Source organism: Sceloporus occidentalis, unplaced genomic scaffold, assembly GCF_023333645.1.
Source record: "Sceloporus occidentalis isolate IW3139 unplaced genomic scaffold, rSceOcc1.0.p SCAF_6, whole genome shotgun sequence".
Taxonomy (NCBI): Eukaryota; Metazoa; Chordata; class Lepidosauria; order Squamata; family Phrynosomatidae; genus Sceloporus; species Sceloporus occidentalis.
The window spans coordinates 143,343-161,073 of NW_028316986.1; the positions used below are offsets into that span (position 1 = coordinate 143,343).

Here is a 17,731-nt window from a genome sequence, read left to right on the forward strand (position 1 = left end):
CCATACGGTTGCGAGTTCAATACCAGCAAAAGGGTTCAAGCTCGACTCAGGCTTGCATTCTTCCAAGGAGGTCAGATTGTTGGGGACAATGAGCTTACACTTTGCAAACCGCTTAGGGAGTGCTTAAGTGCACTGATAAGCAGTACAGAAATGTACTTGCTATTGCTATAGTAGGTCAAGTGGTGAGTCCCCCATCCCCAGCGCACCCACAATCAACCTGATTCCAGCTTTCAGTAAAAGCAACCATGAAAAAGATTTCCAGTGTTTTGGCAGCCTACTAGTCCAGTAAGCAAAGACTTAGCCAGAGACAGTCAAGGGCCACTGGTTTGCTTTGGAGGGCCACCAGTTCCGGCTGCAAGCTGCATTCCCCCAAATGACTCCTTCCAACGCAGGCCATGAAGCCAATGGCAGCACCTGGACCAAAGGAGGCAGACATCTGGAGGAATGTCACACAGAGAAGTAGGCCAAGAAGGGATTGTTCGGGGAGCTTGCAGCTAGAGAATTGATTCAAAGCTCTTTCCCTTATCAATGCTCTGGGCGCCACCATTTTGGGCGGCAAATTGGCGGCGAGGTCGCGCGAGACTTCGCCGCCACTTTGGGCGAAAAAAGGGATGAAGAAGAGCAGCATGGACAGACTTCAGGGACAGAGCAGGAGAGCCTGAGAGTCCCACCTGAGGGAACAGCCACTGCTAAACCTCGGAGGAGGCGTGTGGTCTTAGTGGGGGACTCCTTGCTGAGGGGTATAGAAGCAGTGATTTGTAGGCCTGACAAGATGTCTCGAGAGGTGTGTTGTCTCCCAGGGGCAAAGATGTGACAGAGAGGATGACAAGACTGGTCAAGCCTACTGACCAATACCCTTCCTTTTGGTCCACCTGGGAACCAATGATACTGCAAGACACAGCCTTCAGAACATCAAAAGGGATTACGAGGCACTTGGTAGGAAGCTGAAAGGAATGGATGGACAGGTTGCTTACCTGTAACAGTATTTCTTCGAGTGGTCATCTGCGAATACATACAAATGGGTTTTACTGCGCCTGCGCAGTGCTGTTCGGAACCTTCTGGAATCACTGGGCAAAGTTTACTTTGCAACATATAGAAACTTTTTGGCGGTAACTCCGCCCACCCGTTATAAGGCCCCTGCCTTCCCGCTCTTTTCCCCAGTTCCGCAATTTTTCCGCCAAGCAAGGCGATGGAAGAGCCAATCAGAGCAGGACACTGAGGGGACGGACGGGTGGGATTTGTATGTATTCGCAGATGACCACTCGAAGAAATACTGTTACAGGTAAGCAACCTGTCCTTCTTCTTCGTGGTCTCTGCGAATCATACAAATGGGTTTAGACTGACAAGCTTAGGTATGCGGCGGAGGGAGTGTCCTGAAACCAAAGCTATGGTAAACCAAAGGCATATTTATTGGAACAATAAACACCTTGAACCATAAAAAGAGTCAGCCCCCTTTTTTTTTTTTTTTTGATAGACAAACCAAGCATAGCAATAACATTGCTAAACCTGAGAAGGGAACAAGAGGTCGTGCAAGACCAGTCCCATAGAAATTGTGCACATTAACAATGGACAAATGAAAACAGTGACATCTGTACATAAGTGCTGAAACACAAAACGCTCAGTAGTGCAATCAATGTAGCCCTGAAACCAACACAGCCCTCCCGAAAGCTGCGTCTCGGATGGCTCTGGTGTCCAACCTATAATGTTTTATAAAAGTCAGAGGTTGGGACCAGACAGCAGCCTTACAGACATCCTCCAGGGGAATCCCTGATAGGAATGCAGAGGAAGCTGCCACCGACCTCGTAGAATGGGACCGAACCCTGCCGGGAAGAGACTTGCCCAAGATTTCATAGCAGAGGTGGATGGTACCAGCCACCCATTTAGACAACCTCTGCGCCGACACAGGCAATCCCTTCTTCGGTACCGAGTAGCATTGGAAAAGTCTCTCGGACCGACTGGAGGCAGCAGTTCTATCCAGGTAGAATGCCAGTGCTCTCCTGACATCAAGAGAATGCAGGCGCCGCTCCTCCTCTGACGTCGGGTTCAACGCGAGGGTAGGCAGTACAATGTCCTGGCACATGTGGAAAGCGGACACTACCTTAGGCAAGAAGGTAATGTCCGTACGGAGAACCACCTTGTCCCTGTGGAACCTCAGAAAAGGCTGGTCCCTCCGTAAGGCACAGAGTTCGCCCGCACGACGGGCAGAGGTGATGGCCACAAGAAAGGCGGTTTTCCAAGTCAATAGTCTCAAGTCCGCTGTGGCCATCGGTTCAAAAGGCTTGGATTGGAGGGCGGACAGTACCGACTCCAGGCTCCAAGCCGGTGTCGGTATCGAGGCAGGAGGATAAAGGTTGGCACAACCCCTCAGGAACCCTTTCACCAGGGGGTCCTTGAAGAAAGACACCCTCCCCCCGAACTGATATTTTGCACAGATGGCAGAGAGATAACATTTGATGGATGCGAGGGAAAGCCCCCCATCCAAAAGTGCCATCAAAAACTCCAGTACCACTGGAGTGGATACCTGTGCAGGAGATAAGCCCTTTTGTTCAAGGAAGAGGCAAAACCTCCTCCATTTGAAGGCATAGGAACGCTGAGTAGAAGGTTTCCTCGCAGCCAGGATCACCGACTTCACGGCATCAGGGAGGGCGGTCAGGGTAGGATTCTCCAAGCCACCAGCGGTAGGCTGTCGATGTCCGGATGGAGGATCCGTCCGTCCCGGATCGACAGCAGGTCCGGGCGAGGTTCGAGACGAAGAAAGCACCTCCTGGAAAGATGTAGAAGGGATGCGAACCAAGGCTGTCTCGGCCACCATGGCGTGATCAAGATCGCGTCCGTGTGGTCTAGCATCATCTTGGAGACCACCCTGATGATAAGAGGAAAGGGGGGAAAGGCATAAAGGAACTCCTCCGTCCACAGGAAGGCGAATGCGTCTCCGAGGGATCCGGTCATTGGCCTCCTGGAGCAGAACTTGGGACAATGGCTGTTCCAAGCGGTCGCGAAGATGTCGATCTGGGGGGTTCCCCACCTGTCGAACAAGACGCTGACCGTTTCCGGATGGAGTCTCCACTCGTGGCACACCGAGGACGATCTGCTCAGGCGGTCTGCCAAGTCGTTGTCCTCTCCCGGCAGGTGGATTGCTTGAAGAAGAACCTGTCTCCGAATGCACCACTCCCAGATGCGGAGAGTAATCTCGAGGAGAGTGCTTGACTTGGTGCCACCCTGTTTGTTGATGTAATACATCACGGTGGTGTTGTCCGTCTTCAAGAGCACCACCTTGCCTGTCACAGCGGGTTCGAAGGCCCTCAGAGCCTTTTCGACTGCGAGCATCTCGAGAGCATTGATGTGAAGAAGACTGTCCGAGTCCGACCACCTGTCCTTTACGACTAGGTCGAGGAGGTGGGCGCCCCAGCCCTCTAGGGATGCGTCGGTTGTCAACGTGACCTCTGGCTGCGGCTGGTGGAAGGGCATCCCGGTGCACACGTTGTGTTCGTCCAGCCACCAACCCAGGGAGGCGGCCACCGGTCTCGGTACCGTTAACCATCTGGACGGAGAATCCTCCATCGGAGAGAAGACCGAGAGAAACCAAGCCTGGAGTGGACGTAGGCGAAGTCTCGACCACGGTGTCACAAAGGTCGTGGACGCCATGTGCCCCAGGGCGATCTGGACGTCCCTGGCTCTCACTCTTCTGTGGGAGACGCAGGGGCTGAGTGATGTTACCAGTGCTTGGAACCGGTCTGCTGGAAGAAAGGCGGAGCATCTTTCGGAGTCGAGGATGGCTCCGATGAATTTGACCTGTCTGGACGGGGTGAGATGTGACTTCTCTCTGTTGATTACCAGTCCGAGAGAGTCCAGCAGCCGGATGGCGAATGAAATTGCACCTTGAAGGTCCTGCTGGGAGTCCGCGACAAACAGCCAGTCGTCTAAATAAGGGAAGACTCTGTAACCCTTTTGGTGGAGGTAAGCTACCACCGGGGCCATGCACTTTGTGAAGACTCGTGGAGCTGTGGCCAGACCGAATGGAAGAACATTGTAATGGAAGGCGTCGGAGCCGACGGCGAAGGCGAGGAATCTCCTGTGGGACTCCCGAATTCCGATGTGGAAGTAGGCGTCCTTCAAATCGATTGTGGCGAACCACAGGCCCTGGTGTAGGAGAGGCAAAATGGAGGCCAAAGTTACCATACGAAAACGGCGGTATTGGAGGAAGAGGTTCAGATCTCTCAAGTCCAGAATTGGTCTAATGCCCCCATCGGACTTCGGTACCGTGAAGTACCTGGAGAAAAAGGCCGTATGGAAGGAATCAGGGGATAGAGGGGAAATAGCCCCTTTGTCCAGTAAGGCGCGCACTTCGTCGAGAAGGGTGTCCGAGGGTGGGGTGGAAATGAAAGCTCCGGTGGTCGGGAGCTCTTCGAACTCGAGGGTATAGCCCCTACGGACGATGTTTAGCACCCAAGAGTCGGAGGAGATGGAGGCCCACACGTTGACAAAGGGCCTAAGAATGTCTAAAAAGTATCTGGGAGAGGCGAAGTGCGCGGAAAGATCTCATGCCCTCTTTTTGGATTGGGCAGGGTCTTGCCGTCGGTTCTTGCGGTACCGAGAAGACTGGTTGCGGCGACCAGAGGATGACGGGGACTGGGAAGGGTATCTCTGGCGTTGAGAGCCCTGTTGTTGAAACTGCCGGTCCTGGTAGGAGGACCTGCTGAATTGGCCTTGCTGCTGTTGCCAAGGGCGGAACCTCCTACGGAATGGAGCAGGGGCGGGGGCAGACATACCGTGCTTCCTCGCCGCTGCCTTCAGCCTAAACTTCCGGTTTAGCTTGTCATCCGTCTCAGCATGGAAGAGGCCCGAATCATCTATCGGCATGTCCTCGATAGTAGACCTCACGTTGGCGTTGAGGTCCGAACCCCGCAACCAAGCGTGCCTCCTTAGGGCAAGGGAAGCCGCCATGGCCCTGCCCGAGCACTCTACGACGTTCCTGGAAGCAGTGATGAGCCATGCGCCGATGGAATGGGTCTCATCCCTAATCTCAGTGAGGGTTCGCTGGGCTTCATCCGGAACGTCGGGCACGATGGGGGAGATGCCTTCCATAAGGGTCTGAATATATGCACCCATACAAGCGGTGTAGTTGGTTGCCTTCACCGCCAGTGCTGCAGCCGCGTATGCCTTCCTGGCCAAGGCATCGACCTTCTTGGCCTCCTTATCAAACGGCACAGCCGCTTGCCGTTGAGTCGCAGTTTGCTGGGCACCCTCGACAATAGCAGAATTCTGCCGAGGGTGGGAGGTCAGCCACGGAGCAGTTGGGGCCGAAACCTTATAAAGGGATTCGATCTTGCGCGGCGGCCCCACCAGGGAAGAGGGGCAGTCCCACGAGCGTCTGACCAGGGCTTCCAGGGACGGCATAAAGGGGACCAGAGGTGTAGAGTGGGCCCTGCTGCGAACCCTGCGTTCAAGGGGGTCCCTGGCCTCTTCCTCGGGATATTGGAGGTCAATGTCCAGAGCCCTGGACATCTTGATGACATGCTCGAGGAACGACCTGACATCATCTGTAGGAGAGGCCGCCTCTGGGTGGTGCAAGAGCTGTGGAGAGTTCTGGGCCGGGTCGTCATCTCCCGAAGAGTATTCCGAATCCACAGGCTCGGGTTCGGAATCAGAAACTCCCAAGTCCACCGCAGCATACGGTCTGGGGTGCTCGACAGGCCTGTCCACACGCCGAGATGGAGCCGCTGCCGATGGGCCTGGTCGGTCAGGAAGTTCGCGACGATGGAATCCTTGGCCGCGAGGTTGGTCCAAATCCCGGGGACGGTCCCGACCTCGGGAAGATTTGGAGAGGACCACCTCCTTAGGGACCGGGAGAAAAAATTGGTCCGTCTCCGAGTCGTAATAATACTGAGGATCAGTCGGAGAGCGTGGAGCCAGCAAAACTGGAGAAGGAGACCTCGGTGGCTGATCAGCTACCTCCTCGTCGTCCGACAGGAGGAAAGGGAGCGTTGTCGCCGACTGAGTCTGAGTTGGCACAGTCTGGGCAGCGGTGTCCCGAACGCGGCTCGCAGTCGGGGAATGGTGAAGGTCTCCCGTGGGTGAACGATTGCCCACCATAGGCGTGGCCAGAGGGTCGACCCGTCCCGGAGAGTCGGGACGCGGGCGGTCACGGCGGGACTCCCGGTGAGGTTTGCGAGGGAGGGAAGCGTCGTCCGAGCGCCTCTTGGAAGGTGAGCCCGTATGGGAGCTAGTCTTGGAGGCCGACTTGGACCTCTTAGCCGAAGAGGATGAGGTCGCCTCCGGGGCTGAAAACTGCCTCTTCTTGGCTGACTTGTGACGAGGCGGTGCATCCGGAGGGAAGAACTGGATCGGGGACTCCGAGATAGTAGCCGTCCGACTAGCGCGCTCTTCGGTACGGGCAGCGGAATCCCTCGAGCCCGAGGGTTCCTCGGAGGCAGTGTTCCTCGGTGCGGGGTCCGATCCAGGCTTGGACTTGGACCTCTTCTTCTCCGGAGCCGCCCGGGACGTTCCCGATGTCTCAGAGGAGACTCCCTCCGTACGGCCGGTAGCCGTTTCCTGCCCGACTGATCCCGATGTGCGGGGATGTTTCGGGGGTTTGGGAGCGGCACCGCGAGCCGGCGGGCGAGAAGAGTCTGAACTCCCCTTGTCCTGCCCCAGAGAAGTAGAAGGAGGGGCGCTGGAAGGGCCGCTACGAGCCTGGGCAGGTGGAGCCGAGGCAGAAGGAGCTGACGCCGGGCGAGGGTCCCCTTCCCTGATCTTGCCCTGGGCAATAGCGGACGTAAGCCGCGACTCCCGATTCTTACGGGCTTGGGAGGACATGGACTTACAGAGGCTGCAGACCCTGGGGTCGTGGTCCCGGCCCAGGCAGAAGAGGCAAGAGGAATGGGGGTCCTGAACAGGAACCTTTCCGCTGCAGATGTCACATTTCTTGAAAGGAGGAGACATCCTGCGAGTCAAAGCGAGATCCAAAGGCGAAGTCAAACAGTCCGAAGGTCCGAAGTTACCAGGGGCGGGAGAGAGAGAATGGTCAGAAACAGTCCGAAGGTCAAAAACGAGAGTGATTCCAATCAAGCAAGAGCAAGCGAAAGTTCCTAGAAGCAGCTAGCGCGGCGGAAAAAAGGAACTGGGGAAAAGAGCGGGAAGGCAGGGGCCTTATAACGGGTGGGCGGAGTTACCGCCAAAAAGTTTCTATATGTTGCAAAGTAAACTTTGCCCAGTGATTCCAGAAGGTTCCGAACAGCACTGCGCAGGCGCAGTAAAACCCATTTGTATGATTCGCAGAGACCACGAAGAAGAAGTACAGGTTGTCATCTCGTCTCTTCTGCCAGTCGAAGGGCACGGTCCAGGAAGGGAGAGGAAGATAGCGGATGTGAACAACTGGCTTCGCAGATGGTGCCGCCGAGAAGGATTTGGATTCTTCGATCATGGGCTGCGGTTCCATGAGGAGGGACTTCTTGCAACAGACGGGTTGCATCTCACGCCAGTTGGAAGAAATGTCTTTGCCAACAGTCTCAAGAACTTGATCAGGAGGGCTTTAAACTGAGTTCCGAGGGGAAGGGAGACAATATTAAGGAAGGCAAAAGGGCTGGAGAAAATACAGTGGATCCTCGGTATACACGGGGGATCCGTTCTGGACCCCCCCGCGTATACCAAAATCCGCGTATGCTCAAAGCACTATTCTGTCCAATGGCGGCGCGCGTGCACGTGCGCCGTCATTGGACAGAAAAGTCCCCTTCCTCTTTCCCCCTCCTTCCTAACTTCCCTCCCTCCCTCCCACCCACCCACCTACCTACCTAAAACTAACCTACCTTCCCTCCCTCCCTCCTTACCTGGGTTGCCGTGCCGCCGCTGCCGCGTCCTCACTGCTGCTGCCGCCGCCGCTGTAAGTGGCCTTGATGCAGCCTGGAGATCTCTTGGCCTCCAGGAGCAGCACCCAGCCGTTTTGTGGCGGCGGAGGCCGAGGCCGCGAGGGAGAAGAGGCTTGGCCTCGTCCTCCTCACGGCCTCGGTCTCCGCCGCCGCAAAATGGCCGGCTGCTGCTCCTGAAGGCCAAGGGGCCTCCAAGCTGCAGCCGGCTCTTTAAGAGAGGCGGGGACCAGGGAGGACGAGGCCAGGCCTCGTCCTCCCTGGTTGCCGCCTCTCTTAAAGAGCCGGCTGCAGCTTGGAGGACAAGGGGCTCTTCCTCAGCGGCGGCGACCAGGGAGAACAGGGCCAGGCCTCATCCTCCCTGGTCGTCGCCTCTCTTACAGAGATGTGCGCCGCCATTAGGAACAACTTCCGGGTTTGCCATGCGCGTATGCTCAAATCCGCGTATAGGGAGGTTCGACTGTAGTCAAACTGACATAGAGGAAACAAGAAAAAAAGTGCAAGGACCCAACAGTTGGAGGCAAAAAAACTTGCACAAGCAGCAAGTAAATGGGGCCCATGGTCTGCGATGCCTCTACACCAGGGGTCGGCAACCTCCGGCCCGCGGGCCGGATGCAGCCTGCGGAGGCCTGGCGACCGGCCCCTGGCTGCTGTTGCCGCCGTGGCCGCCCGTCACGGCTTTTCGCTGCTCTGGGTGCCACCATTTTGGGCGGCAAAATGGCGGCGAGGTCGCGCGAGACTTCGCCGCCACTTTGGGCGAAAAAATGGTGGCGCCCATAGCAGCCTCTGGGGCTATGGGCGCCGCCATTTTTTCACCCAAAATGGCGGCGAAGTCTCACGCGACCTCAGGGGACGTCGCGCGAGACTTCGCCGCCATTTTGCTGTCCAAAATGGCGGCGCCCAGAGCGGCGAAAAGCCGCAACGGGCAGCCACAGCGGCAGCGGGCGTCTAGGAGGCCCGCTGCCGTCTCCGGGGCCCTCCAGGCGGGCTCCGAGGGCGGCAGGGGGCCTCTGGGGGGCCCTTTGCCGTTGCTGGGGACCTCCAGGAGGGCTCTGAGGGCGGCAGGGGGCCTCTGGGAGGCCCGGTGCCGTCGCTGGGGCCCTCCAGGGGGCCCTCCAGCGCTGGCGCCCCCCCCAGATTTTTTGCCGGTCTCTGACGGGGCCTGGGGCCCCGTCAGGGGCCAGCAAAGATGGGGAGGCCTTGCACCCGGAGGGTGGGAGCTCCGCCCCCGGCATGCGGCCCCGCCCCTGGGGGGTGGAAGCTCCACACCCCGACACACAGCCCCACCCCGGAGGGTGGAAGCTCCACCCCCGGCATGCGGCCCCGCCCCTGGAGGGTGGAAGCTCCACCCCCCGACACACAGCCCCACCCCGGAGGGTGGAAGCTCCACCCCCGGCATGCGGCCCCGCTACGGAGGGTTGAAGCTCCAACCCCGGCTTTGGCCCCCCAGTCGCCTGAGGGACAGCAACCTGGCCCCCGGCTCAAAAAGGTTGCCTACCACTGCTCTACACTAATGCACAGAGCATGGGAAATAAGCAAGATGAACTCGAACTCCTAGTACAACAAAGCAAATATGATATAATAGGCCTCACTGAAACCTGGTGGGATGAGTCTCATGATTGGAATGTGGAAATAGAGGGGTATAACCTTTTTAAGGCCAAACAGGGAAGGAGGAGGAATAGCACTATATGTCAGAGATATTTACACCAGTGAAGAGATCCTGGACATCAATCATGGAAGCCAGGAGGAGAGCATCTGGATAAGAATCAAAGGGGAGGGAAACAACAAGGGTGTTACGGTGGGAGTCTACTACAGACCCCCAAGTCAGACTGAGGAATTGGATGATGCCTTTCTAGGACAGATGACCCATAGATTCAGAAAGGAGAGATGTAGTAGCGATGGGCGACTTCAACTACCCTGATATTTGCTGGAAGTCAAACTCAGCCAAATCTTCAAGGTCTAGCACATTCCTCACTTGCCTGGAAGACAATTTCATGGTCCAAAAGGTGGAAGAGGCAACAAGGGGGTCAGCTATTTTGGATCTGATCCTAACCAACAAGGATGACTTGGTTAATGGGGTGCAAGTGGTGGGATCCTTAGGTGGAAGTGACCATGTTCTCCTGGAGTTTGTTATACAGTGGAAAGGAGAAGCCAGGCAGAGTCAGACACGCATCCTAGACTTTAGGAGAGCGGATTTCAGTAAACTTAGAGAAGAATTGAGGGGGATTCCATGGTCAGAAATACTAAAAGAGAAGGGAGTTTAGGACGGATGGGACTTTCTCAAAAGGGAGATACTGAAGGCACAATTTCAAACAGTTCCAATAAGGAATCTTGTAAAATGTGGGCTAGAGAAGGTAACTGTTACATGGATTTGTAATTGGTTGACCGGACGAACCCAAAGGGTGCTCAACAATGGCTCCTTTTCATCCTGGAGAGAAGTAACCAGTGGGGTGTCCAGTGGGGCTCTGTCCTGGGCCCAGGGCTATTCAACATCTTTATCAATGACCTGGATGACACAACTGGGAGCATACTTAACAAATTTGCAGATGACACCAAATTAGGAGGAATAGCTAATACTCCAGAGGACAGGATCAAAATTCATAATGACCTGAATAGACTAGAAAGCTGGGAACAAATGAACTTCAACACGGAGAAATGTAAGGTACTGCACTCGGAGGATGATGGAGTCTCCTTCTTTGGAGGTCTTTAAGCAGAGGCTGGATGGTCACCTGTCAGGTATGCTCTGATCGAGGTTTCCTGTATAGCAGGGGGTTGGAATGGATGGCCCTTGCGGTTTCTTCCAACTCTACGATTCTATGATTCTATGAGCCTTGCCAAACCTCTGGCTACAGCAGCTTCATTTCCAGGCCACGGCTGGAGGAAAGGGAGCAACCCCATTGTTGGTGGCTTCTTTTTACTGAGTCCCAAGGAGCAAGCACCAGCCTGTGTTGTGGCTGCCAACTCCGTAGAACTACTGCTAGCCAGTTTCACTGGATGACATGCAAATTCTCCTTCTGCAAACCACTGATCTTCCTGTTTTAGGAAATGGCTCAAGGATGTCCACTGCAGCCCCAGGCTAGCCAATCCACCCCTCAGAGCTGCAACCCAGGAAGAAGCAAGTCAGGCAGGGGATGTGAGGTTGCTACTCAGCCAGGATTCCTCCCCTTGCCAGGCTCCTGCCCATGGCCAATGGCACCAATGGTCTGGGCCTCTTGAGAGGCAGAGCAGACCCACCCACCAACACTGACTGAAAGCCACAGAGCTACTGCTCCTGGTCTCCTAGGCCAGACAGGGCCCTGACTTCCTTTGCCCATAGACAGGGCTCAAAAGGACCAGGGCCCCCTCTGCTCCCAGCGAGCCTGCTCTCCACACACCCCACTGAACTACTGGGTCAGCTCTGCCTCCCTCTTCCAGCCCAGCTCAGAGACAAGGGAGGCAGCACTGGCGTTCCATCAGGGCCACATTCCTCTCAGGCACCCCTCCCTCCCTCCCCTGGATGCCAGGTGCTTCCTCCTCAAGTGGCATGAGTCACTCACGCTATGACATTCAGTCCACCTTGCCAGGCTCAGCCCAGGCATCTCCAGGGGGATGACAAAAGGACCATCCAAGGCAGGACAGGATGACCGCAGGAACAGGGAGCACAAAAGCATAGAGTCAAAAGCAGCAGGAAAGCCAGCACAAAAGAGCAACAACGCCATCACCAACGACCACAAACACGCAAAAACGAACAAACCTAGAGATCCAGGATAGCGGCCCCACCGGGAAAAGGGTGAAAGCAGTGGTACTCAAACTTTTTACCCTTGGGACCCCCCCCCTTTACCTCCACATGTGGATGCCATGCCGTGCACCCCCCCCCCAGTGGGACCTTCCGTTATGCGGGGAATCATTTCTGGACCCCCCACCCCACCCACCCCCCGCGTAAGGGGAATTCCACGTATGCTCAAGCCTCATTAAAAACAATGGGGTTTGTTCCCATGGTGCAAAGCCCTGTATATCGCGCCCATGTAGGACGCGAGCGCACTCACACCTTATCATTTTGTAAGGGAATAATGTTGTTCAAATTAGGACAGTTTCATCTGAGTCACTTCAGTGCATACTTTAAATGTTCAGTAAATTCAACAAACATATTTAAACATTAACTCAACCCATCTATAGATTTTAGACATCAAAAACTTTGAAAAGAGGAGGAAGGATCAGGGCCTCCAAGTCTCAAGTCTCCCTTGAGCAATTCTCACACACCTCCTGGGGTCCCCCCCCCTTTTTTTTTAAAGAACAACCACTGGGTTAAAGCAACTGAGTCTGGGAAAGAAAGAAGGAAAGAAGAAAAGAAAGATAAAAGAAACCAGGCTAGGCAGAGCTCCTCACTCCCAGTTATATCCTCCCAAGTCTGTATATCCAAGCTGCATCAAATGGTTAATCAAGGAAGGAGGTCCTCCTCGGTGTCCCCTCAGATGCTGCTGGCCAGGGCTGAGGGAAGCCTCGGGCAGCAACCTTCGGGGAGGGGGCATACCTGCCCCACTGCGCTTCAAAAGGCTTCTGTCCTCCCCTCAAGCCTCCCAGAGGGCTTCCCCATCCACCGGCCGGCCGTTTCCAGACTGGCACCAGAGCAGCCACACAGTGGCCACCCTCCCACTGGTGTTCCCAGCTATCATGACCAGTAGCCACAGCTAACCCCCTCCCCATCCTCTCCTCCTTAAGGCTGCCCCAACACAGGGCTGCATCCTGTGCCCAGGGGAAGCAGGTCCCACCATTTTGCTTCAAGACCCTGTGTGGCAGATCCTCCCAAACAGAGGCGGCCTCCTGAACTGGATTCAGGGCTGCAAATATAAATAGTGGCGAGAGAGAGAAACAGCCAACCCTCACTCCACTGGCATCATAGGCTGCCTCCCAGCCTAGGACTCTCTCCAGGGAACAACAAGCTGCAGGAAGCTGCCCCAAGCTCTCAGCTGACCCCTCATGCCAAGCGCAGAGCCACACTCAGAGATCATCGCACAGCCAATGGCTTTGTACAGAGAAATCAAGGCCCTTGGGAGGCACCCCTTCCCCACCATTTCCCAGCCAAGAGCCCCAAGACACCAATCCCCTTGAAGCCCTGGGGGCAGGACTGGCAGGCGTATGGCAGGGGTGGGACCATGGCTACCCCTCTGCACCCACCCCACAAAAGCCACCCTTCAGCCGCGTATAAGCGGACAAAGGAAACACAAATTCATGGAGAGACCTGCTGCTGCTCTACCTCCCTTTCCAAAAGGACTCTGGCTGGTGACAGAGTGAGCCGTTGAGGGAATGCAGACCTGCGGTGCTTGCAAACACTTCTTGCCAGGACACCCGAAACGGAAACAGCATCGAGGCCGATTGACCCCATATAAGCTCAGAGAATGGGCTGCTTGCGAACCGGCCCACTTCTTCCCCAAAGAAGCCAAGACATGCAGTTAACCCTGAAAGCTCCTCCAGGCGTCTCTAGCCACTGCTGGAACCAAATGGAGTTGCCAGACGATGGTCAGAAGGCAGGTCTTTGCGCAAGCGGTGAGCCAGGCCCTGCGGGGCCCCTGAGGCCGATCCTTGCCTCCTGACCATCGCTTGGCTAAAGCTTTGCTGGCAGCATGAATGTTAAGCTCCTTCCTCTTGATTGCTGTCGGCATAAAGCTAGTCCCTCCTCCAGGAAAGAAGCCTGACTGTTGCCACATCACTCTTCCAGCAACTGCTGTGAGAGCAGCAGCGCTGGCAACCAGGCCTTGGACCGGAAACAGGAAGCTCAGGCTCTGGGCTCAGGCGGCTGCTCTCCAGCCTTGCAGAAGCTGTGCTTTGGAAGGGGCCACAAGGGCCACCCGGCCAGGGCTCAAGAGCTCCTGGAAGCCGGCCATCCAGAGAAAGGGGCCCTTGGAGCAGGAGGGCTGCTCTGAAAGGCCGCAAGGGCAGCGGAGGAGGCCCCTTTGGGGCAATGAGGAGCCAGGCCTGGTTCCCCTTCCGCTCGGCCAGAGAGCCACCCACCTCCTCCCGCCGCTTCTGCCACCGTCCGCAGGGGGACTCCTCCAGGATCTCCGACTCGTCCTCGCTCTCCTCCTCCTCCTCCTCCTCCTCCTCTTCTTCCTCCTCTTCTTCCTCCGGAGCCGGAGCCGGAGCCTGAGCCGAGGCGGCCATCTGGGGCGAGAGCGCGCTCAGGCCGGGCGCTGCGGAGGCGGCGGGGCTCTCGGCCTTGGCCTCCGCTGCGCCCGCGCCTCCGGCCCCCGAGTGGCTCCCGCTGCCCCCGCTGCCGCTTCCTCCTCCTCCTCCTCCGGGCGCCTGCGGGGCCTCTCCTTCCGACATCGTCGCAGCGGAGGCTCAGGCAGCCTGAGAGGAAGAGAGACGGAGAGACGCGGCCCGGTCAGCAGAGGAGGGCGGGGCCGTGACGCAACACCTGCGCGGAAGCCCCGCTCCGTCGCGCCGAGTGACGGAGGAGGGGAGGAGCCTCGCCGCCGCCATGGCAACCAGGGGACCGCCCGCCCCGCTACCCAGCCCCGCCGCCCGGCCTCCGGAGAGGCGCTCACCACTCGCACGGGCTCTGGAGCAGCAGCCGCGGCAGCGGCGGCGGCGGCGCCGGACGCCAAATTCACAGGCACCTCACGCGCAGCCAACGGAGCGACGCAGGGGCGGGGATAGCCCGGGCCAATGAGCGCGCCGGACGCCCCCGGATTGGCCGACGGACTGTCTGTCCTCAGCGGAGCGAAGGGGCGGGACTCGGGGCTGACGCAAGCTGCGGGGAGAGAGTGCGCCTGCGCGGGCGGCCATGGCCCTCGCGAGGGCCGATGGGAACTGTAGTCCGAAGGGTCTCGTGTCTAGACCTCGTTTTTCACCACATGGGATCCAACGCCATCCGTTAAAACAAGACAGTTGAAATATGGAATACTAATTCCAAAGAGAGTTAAAAGCACATTAACGCCCTCTCAGGCTCCTGGAGCAGGCCTTTGGGAGCATAGATAGCAGCAAACGGTCGCTCCCTGGCGCCAGTGGCTCTGTGACAGAAGTTATACCCTCATAATGTTATACAATACACCGAATAACAGTGCTTACTTATACATTTCATGGGACTGCAGTCAGAATTTGGTCGAATGCGATGGGTTTTTAAACACCAACATTCAAATGTTTAAGTTCAAACGGGGGCCTCTCCCTCCCACTCTCCCCGTCCCTTAAAGCAGCTACAAGGGAAGCAGGCGAAGGCCAGGGCAGGGGTTTGGGGGGCATGGTTCTCTCCCCCGCCCTCCCTCCCTCCCTCCGACCCACTTGGGTGCCGCCTGGCCTGGCCCACGGCCCCCGCAGCCCCACCGGAAGGGGCCAAGGGAGACCCCTCAGAACCAGAGAGGCCTGGCGTTGGGACTTGGTTGGGAGGGACCACTTCAGCCATGCAGGAAGGCACCCTCCATCTGGCCTCTGGCCAGGACAGCCTCCCAAGAAGGACACCAATACCCTCCATCAAACAGCTCTTGGTGTCCTTCCGAACCTTCAGGTGGAATCTCTTTTCATGCAGTTTGAAGCCATTGTGAAGCCACACCCGGCTTGACAACATCACATGGGGAAAAGATCTATGCGAGGGGTCTTGGTGGGCCTCAGGCCTAACAAGAGTCAACAGTGTGATGCATCTTTCGAAAAAGCCACCTCACCAGGAGCACCCCACCAGGACAACGGATATACGCTTGTCCCTCCATATTCGCTAGGGTTAGGGGCACAAGACCCCCACCGTGAATGTGGAAAAACTGCAAAAAGTTGCCTTTAAGTTGCAAAGTATACTTTGCCCAGGGATTCTAGAAGTTCCGAGCAGCGCTGCGCAGGCGCAGTAAAACCCATTTGTATGATTCGCAGAGACCACGAAGAAGAACTTAAACAAATGAAGCGGGTTGGACAACGACTAGAGAAGCGTTGGCTGAAATCTCAACTCATATCTGATAAGATACTTCATAGGACTTTTCTTAGGTCCTATCAAGTGGAGATAGATGCAGCCAAGAAATCTTTCTACTCTGCATCTATCGCGCCTGTGAAATCTCGTCCAGCTGAGCTGTTCAGGGTGGTAAGGCGTTTAACACAGCTGCCTCCCACCCAGAACCCTCTATTAGAGTCAACCATAGCTTACTGTGACGCTTTTAATGATTATTTCACAGATAAAATCTCTCGGAGAAGAGCTGATTTGGATGCCAACTTTAAGTCAGAAGCAATGAGAGAGGCATCCAACGCCTCTGCCATTACTGTTAGACTGGATCAATTTGAGTCGGTAAGTACTGAGGACGTGGACAAGCTCCTTAGTAGTCTGAAAAACGACTTGCCCTCTCGCCCCTTGCCCATCCTGGAAACAGTAGTACATGCGCTGGTCACCTCTTGATTGGACTTCTGTAATGCGCTCTACATGGGGCTACCCTCGTGCCAAGTTCAGAAACTTCAACTTGTACAAAATATGGCAGCCAGGTTAATTACAGGCACTCGTCGTACCGATCACATAACACCGGTTTTGAAATCCCTCCACTGGCTGCCAATGAGTTTCTGGGCAAGGTCCAAGGTGTTGGTGATTACCTTTAAAGCCCTACATGGCTTGGGCCCAGAATACTTAAGGGATCACCTGCTTCCCTATTGTCCGTCCCGCACACTACGGTCCTCGAAGGGGAAGAATCTACTCCAGCCAATAAAATCTAGGCTAATGTCAGTCACCCAGAGGGCCTTTTCCATCGCAGCTCAGAAGCTACGGAACGACCTGCCAAAGGAGATCCGTGACATTTCTACTCTCACAGCCTTTAAGAAGGCTCTTCAGACGGATATCTTCCGGCAGGCCTTCCCTACCTAGTTCCTCCCCGCATTTACTGTGACTTACGTCACTCTGTCCACCAATTCTTCTCTTAAATTAATGAGCAGAATTAAATTAAAATTTGCCTCTGGAAGAAGAGCCCTCCCTCGGCCCCAACGGCCCTCATCAGACCTGGCAGGGAGTGAAGGGGACAGGCCCCGTTCCATCAGGTCTAGCAGTGAATTTCTGCAACTCATGCCGCTCTCTTTTATTGTATTGTATTGTATTGTATTGATTTTTTGTATTTTATTTCATTGTATTCTCTATATTTTTATTGCTGTAACCCACCTGGAATCCTTGCGATTGGGCGGGCTATAAATTAATTTATTATTATTATTATTATTATTATTATTAGTCTCTCCTCATAGGGCTTCATGGTTTCACCATTTTAGTCACCCTCTTTTGGACACATGGCTCCAGTTTCTCAATGTCCTTTTTGAATTGTGGGGCCCAGAACTGGACACAGTATTCCAGGTGGGGCCTGACCAGAGCAGAATAGAGTGGCACTATGACTTCTCTTGATCTGGACATTCTGCTTCTATTGAAGCAGCCTAAAATCACATTGGCCTTGTTTGCTGCCACATCGCACTGTTGACTCATGTTCAACTTATGGTCTACTTGGACTCCAAGATCCCTTTCCCATGTACTTTCATTCAGCCAGGTGTCCCCCATAATCCTATATCTGTGCATTTTATTTTTCCACCCTAAGTGCAATACCTTACATTTCTCTGTGCTGAATTTCATTTTGTTAGCTTTGGCCCAGCTTTCTAGTCTATTCAGATCATTTTTAATGTTGGTCCTGTCCTCTGGGGTATTAGCTATTCCTCCTAATTTGGTGTCATCTGTAGATTTGATAAGTATGCCCCCAATTCTGTCATCTAAGTCATTATTAAAGATGTTGAATAGCCCTGGGCCCAGGACAGAGCCCCACTGGACACCCCACTGGTCACTTCCCTCCTGGATGAAAAGGTGCCATTGTTGAGCACCGTTTGCGTTCGGCCGGTCAACCAGTTACAAATCCATGTAATAGTTACCTTGTCTGGCCCGCATTTTATAAGCTTCTTTG

The 17,731-nt window shown here is 55.5% G+C and overlaps 1 protein-coding gene across 2 annotated transcripts in view; it reads right to left on the reverse strand.

Moving 5' to 3' along the window:
• LOC149310267 (nuclear receptor-binding protein-like) overlaps nt 1–14,224 on the reverse strand; it is a 33,053-nt gene extending 18,829 nt beyond the window's left edge. The window contains exon 1 of one of the 2 annotated variants that reach the window (XM_089528611.1): nt 13,851–14,224. In XM_089528611.1, coding sequence (XP_089384737.1) covers nt 13,851–14,165 — 315 coding nt within the window. In that variant the 5' untranslated portion in view covers nt 14,166–14,224. The remainder of the gene's footprint in view (nt 1–13,850) is intronic. The other variant, XM_089528612.1, reaches the window with a different exon arrangement.
• Between the last annotated feature and the right edge of the window lie 3,507 nt (nt 14,225–17,731).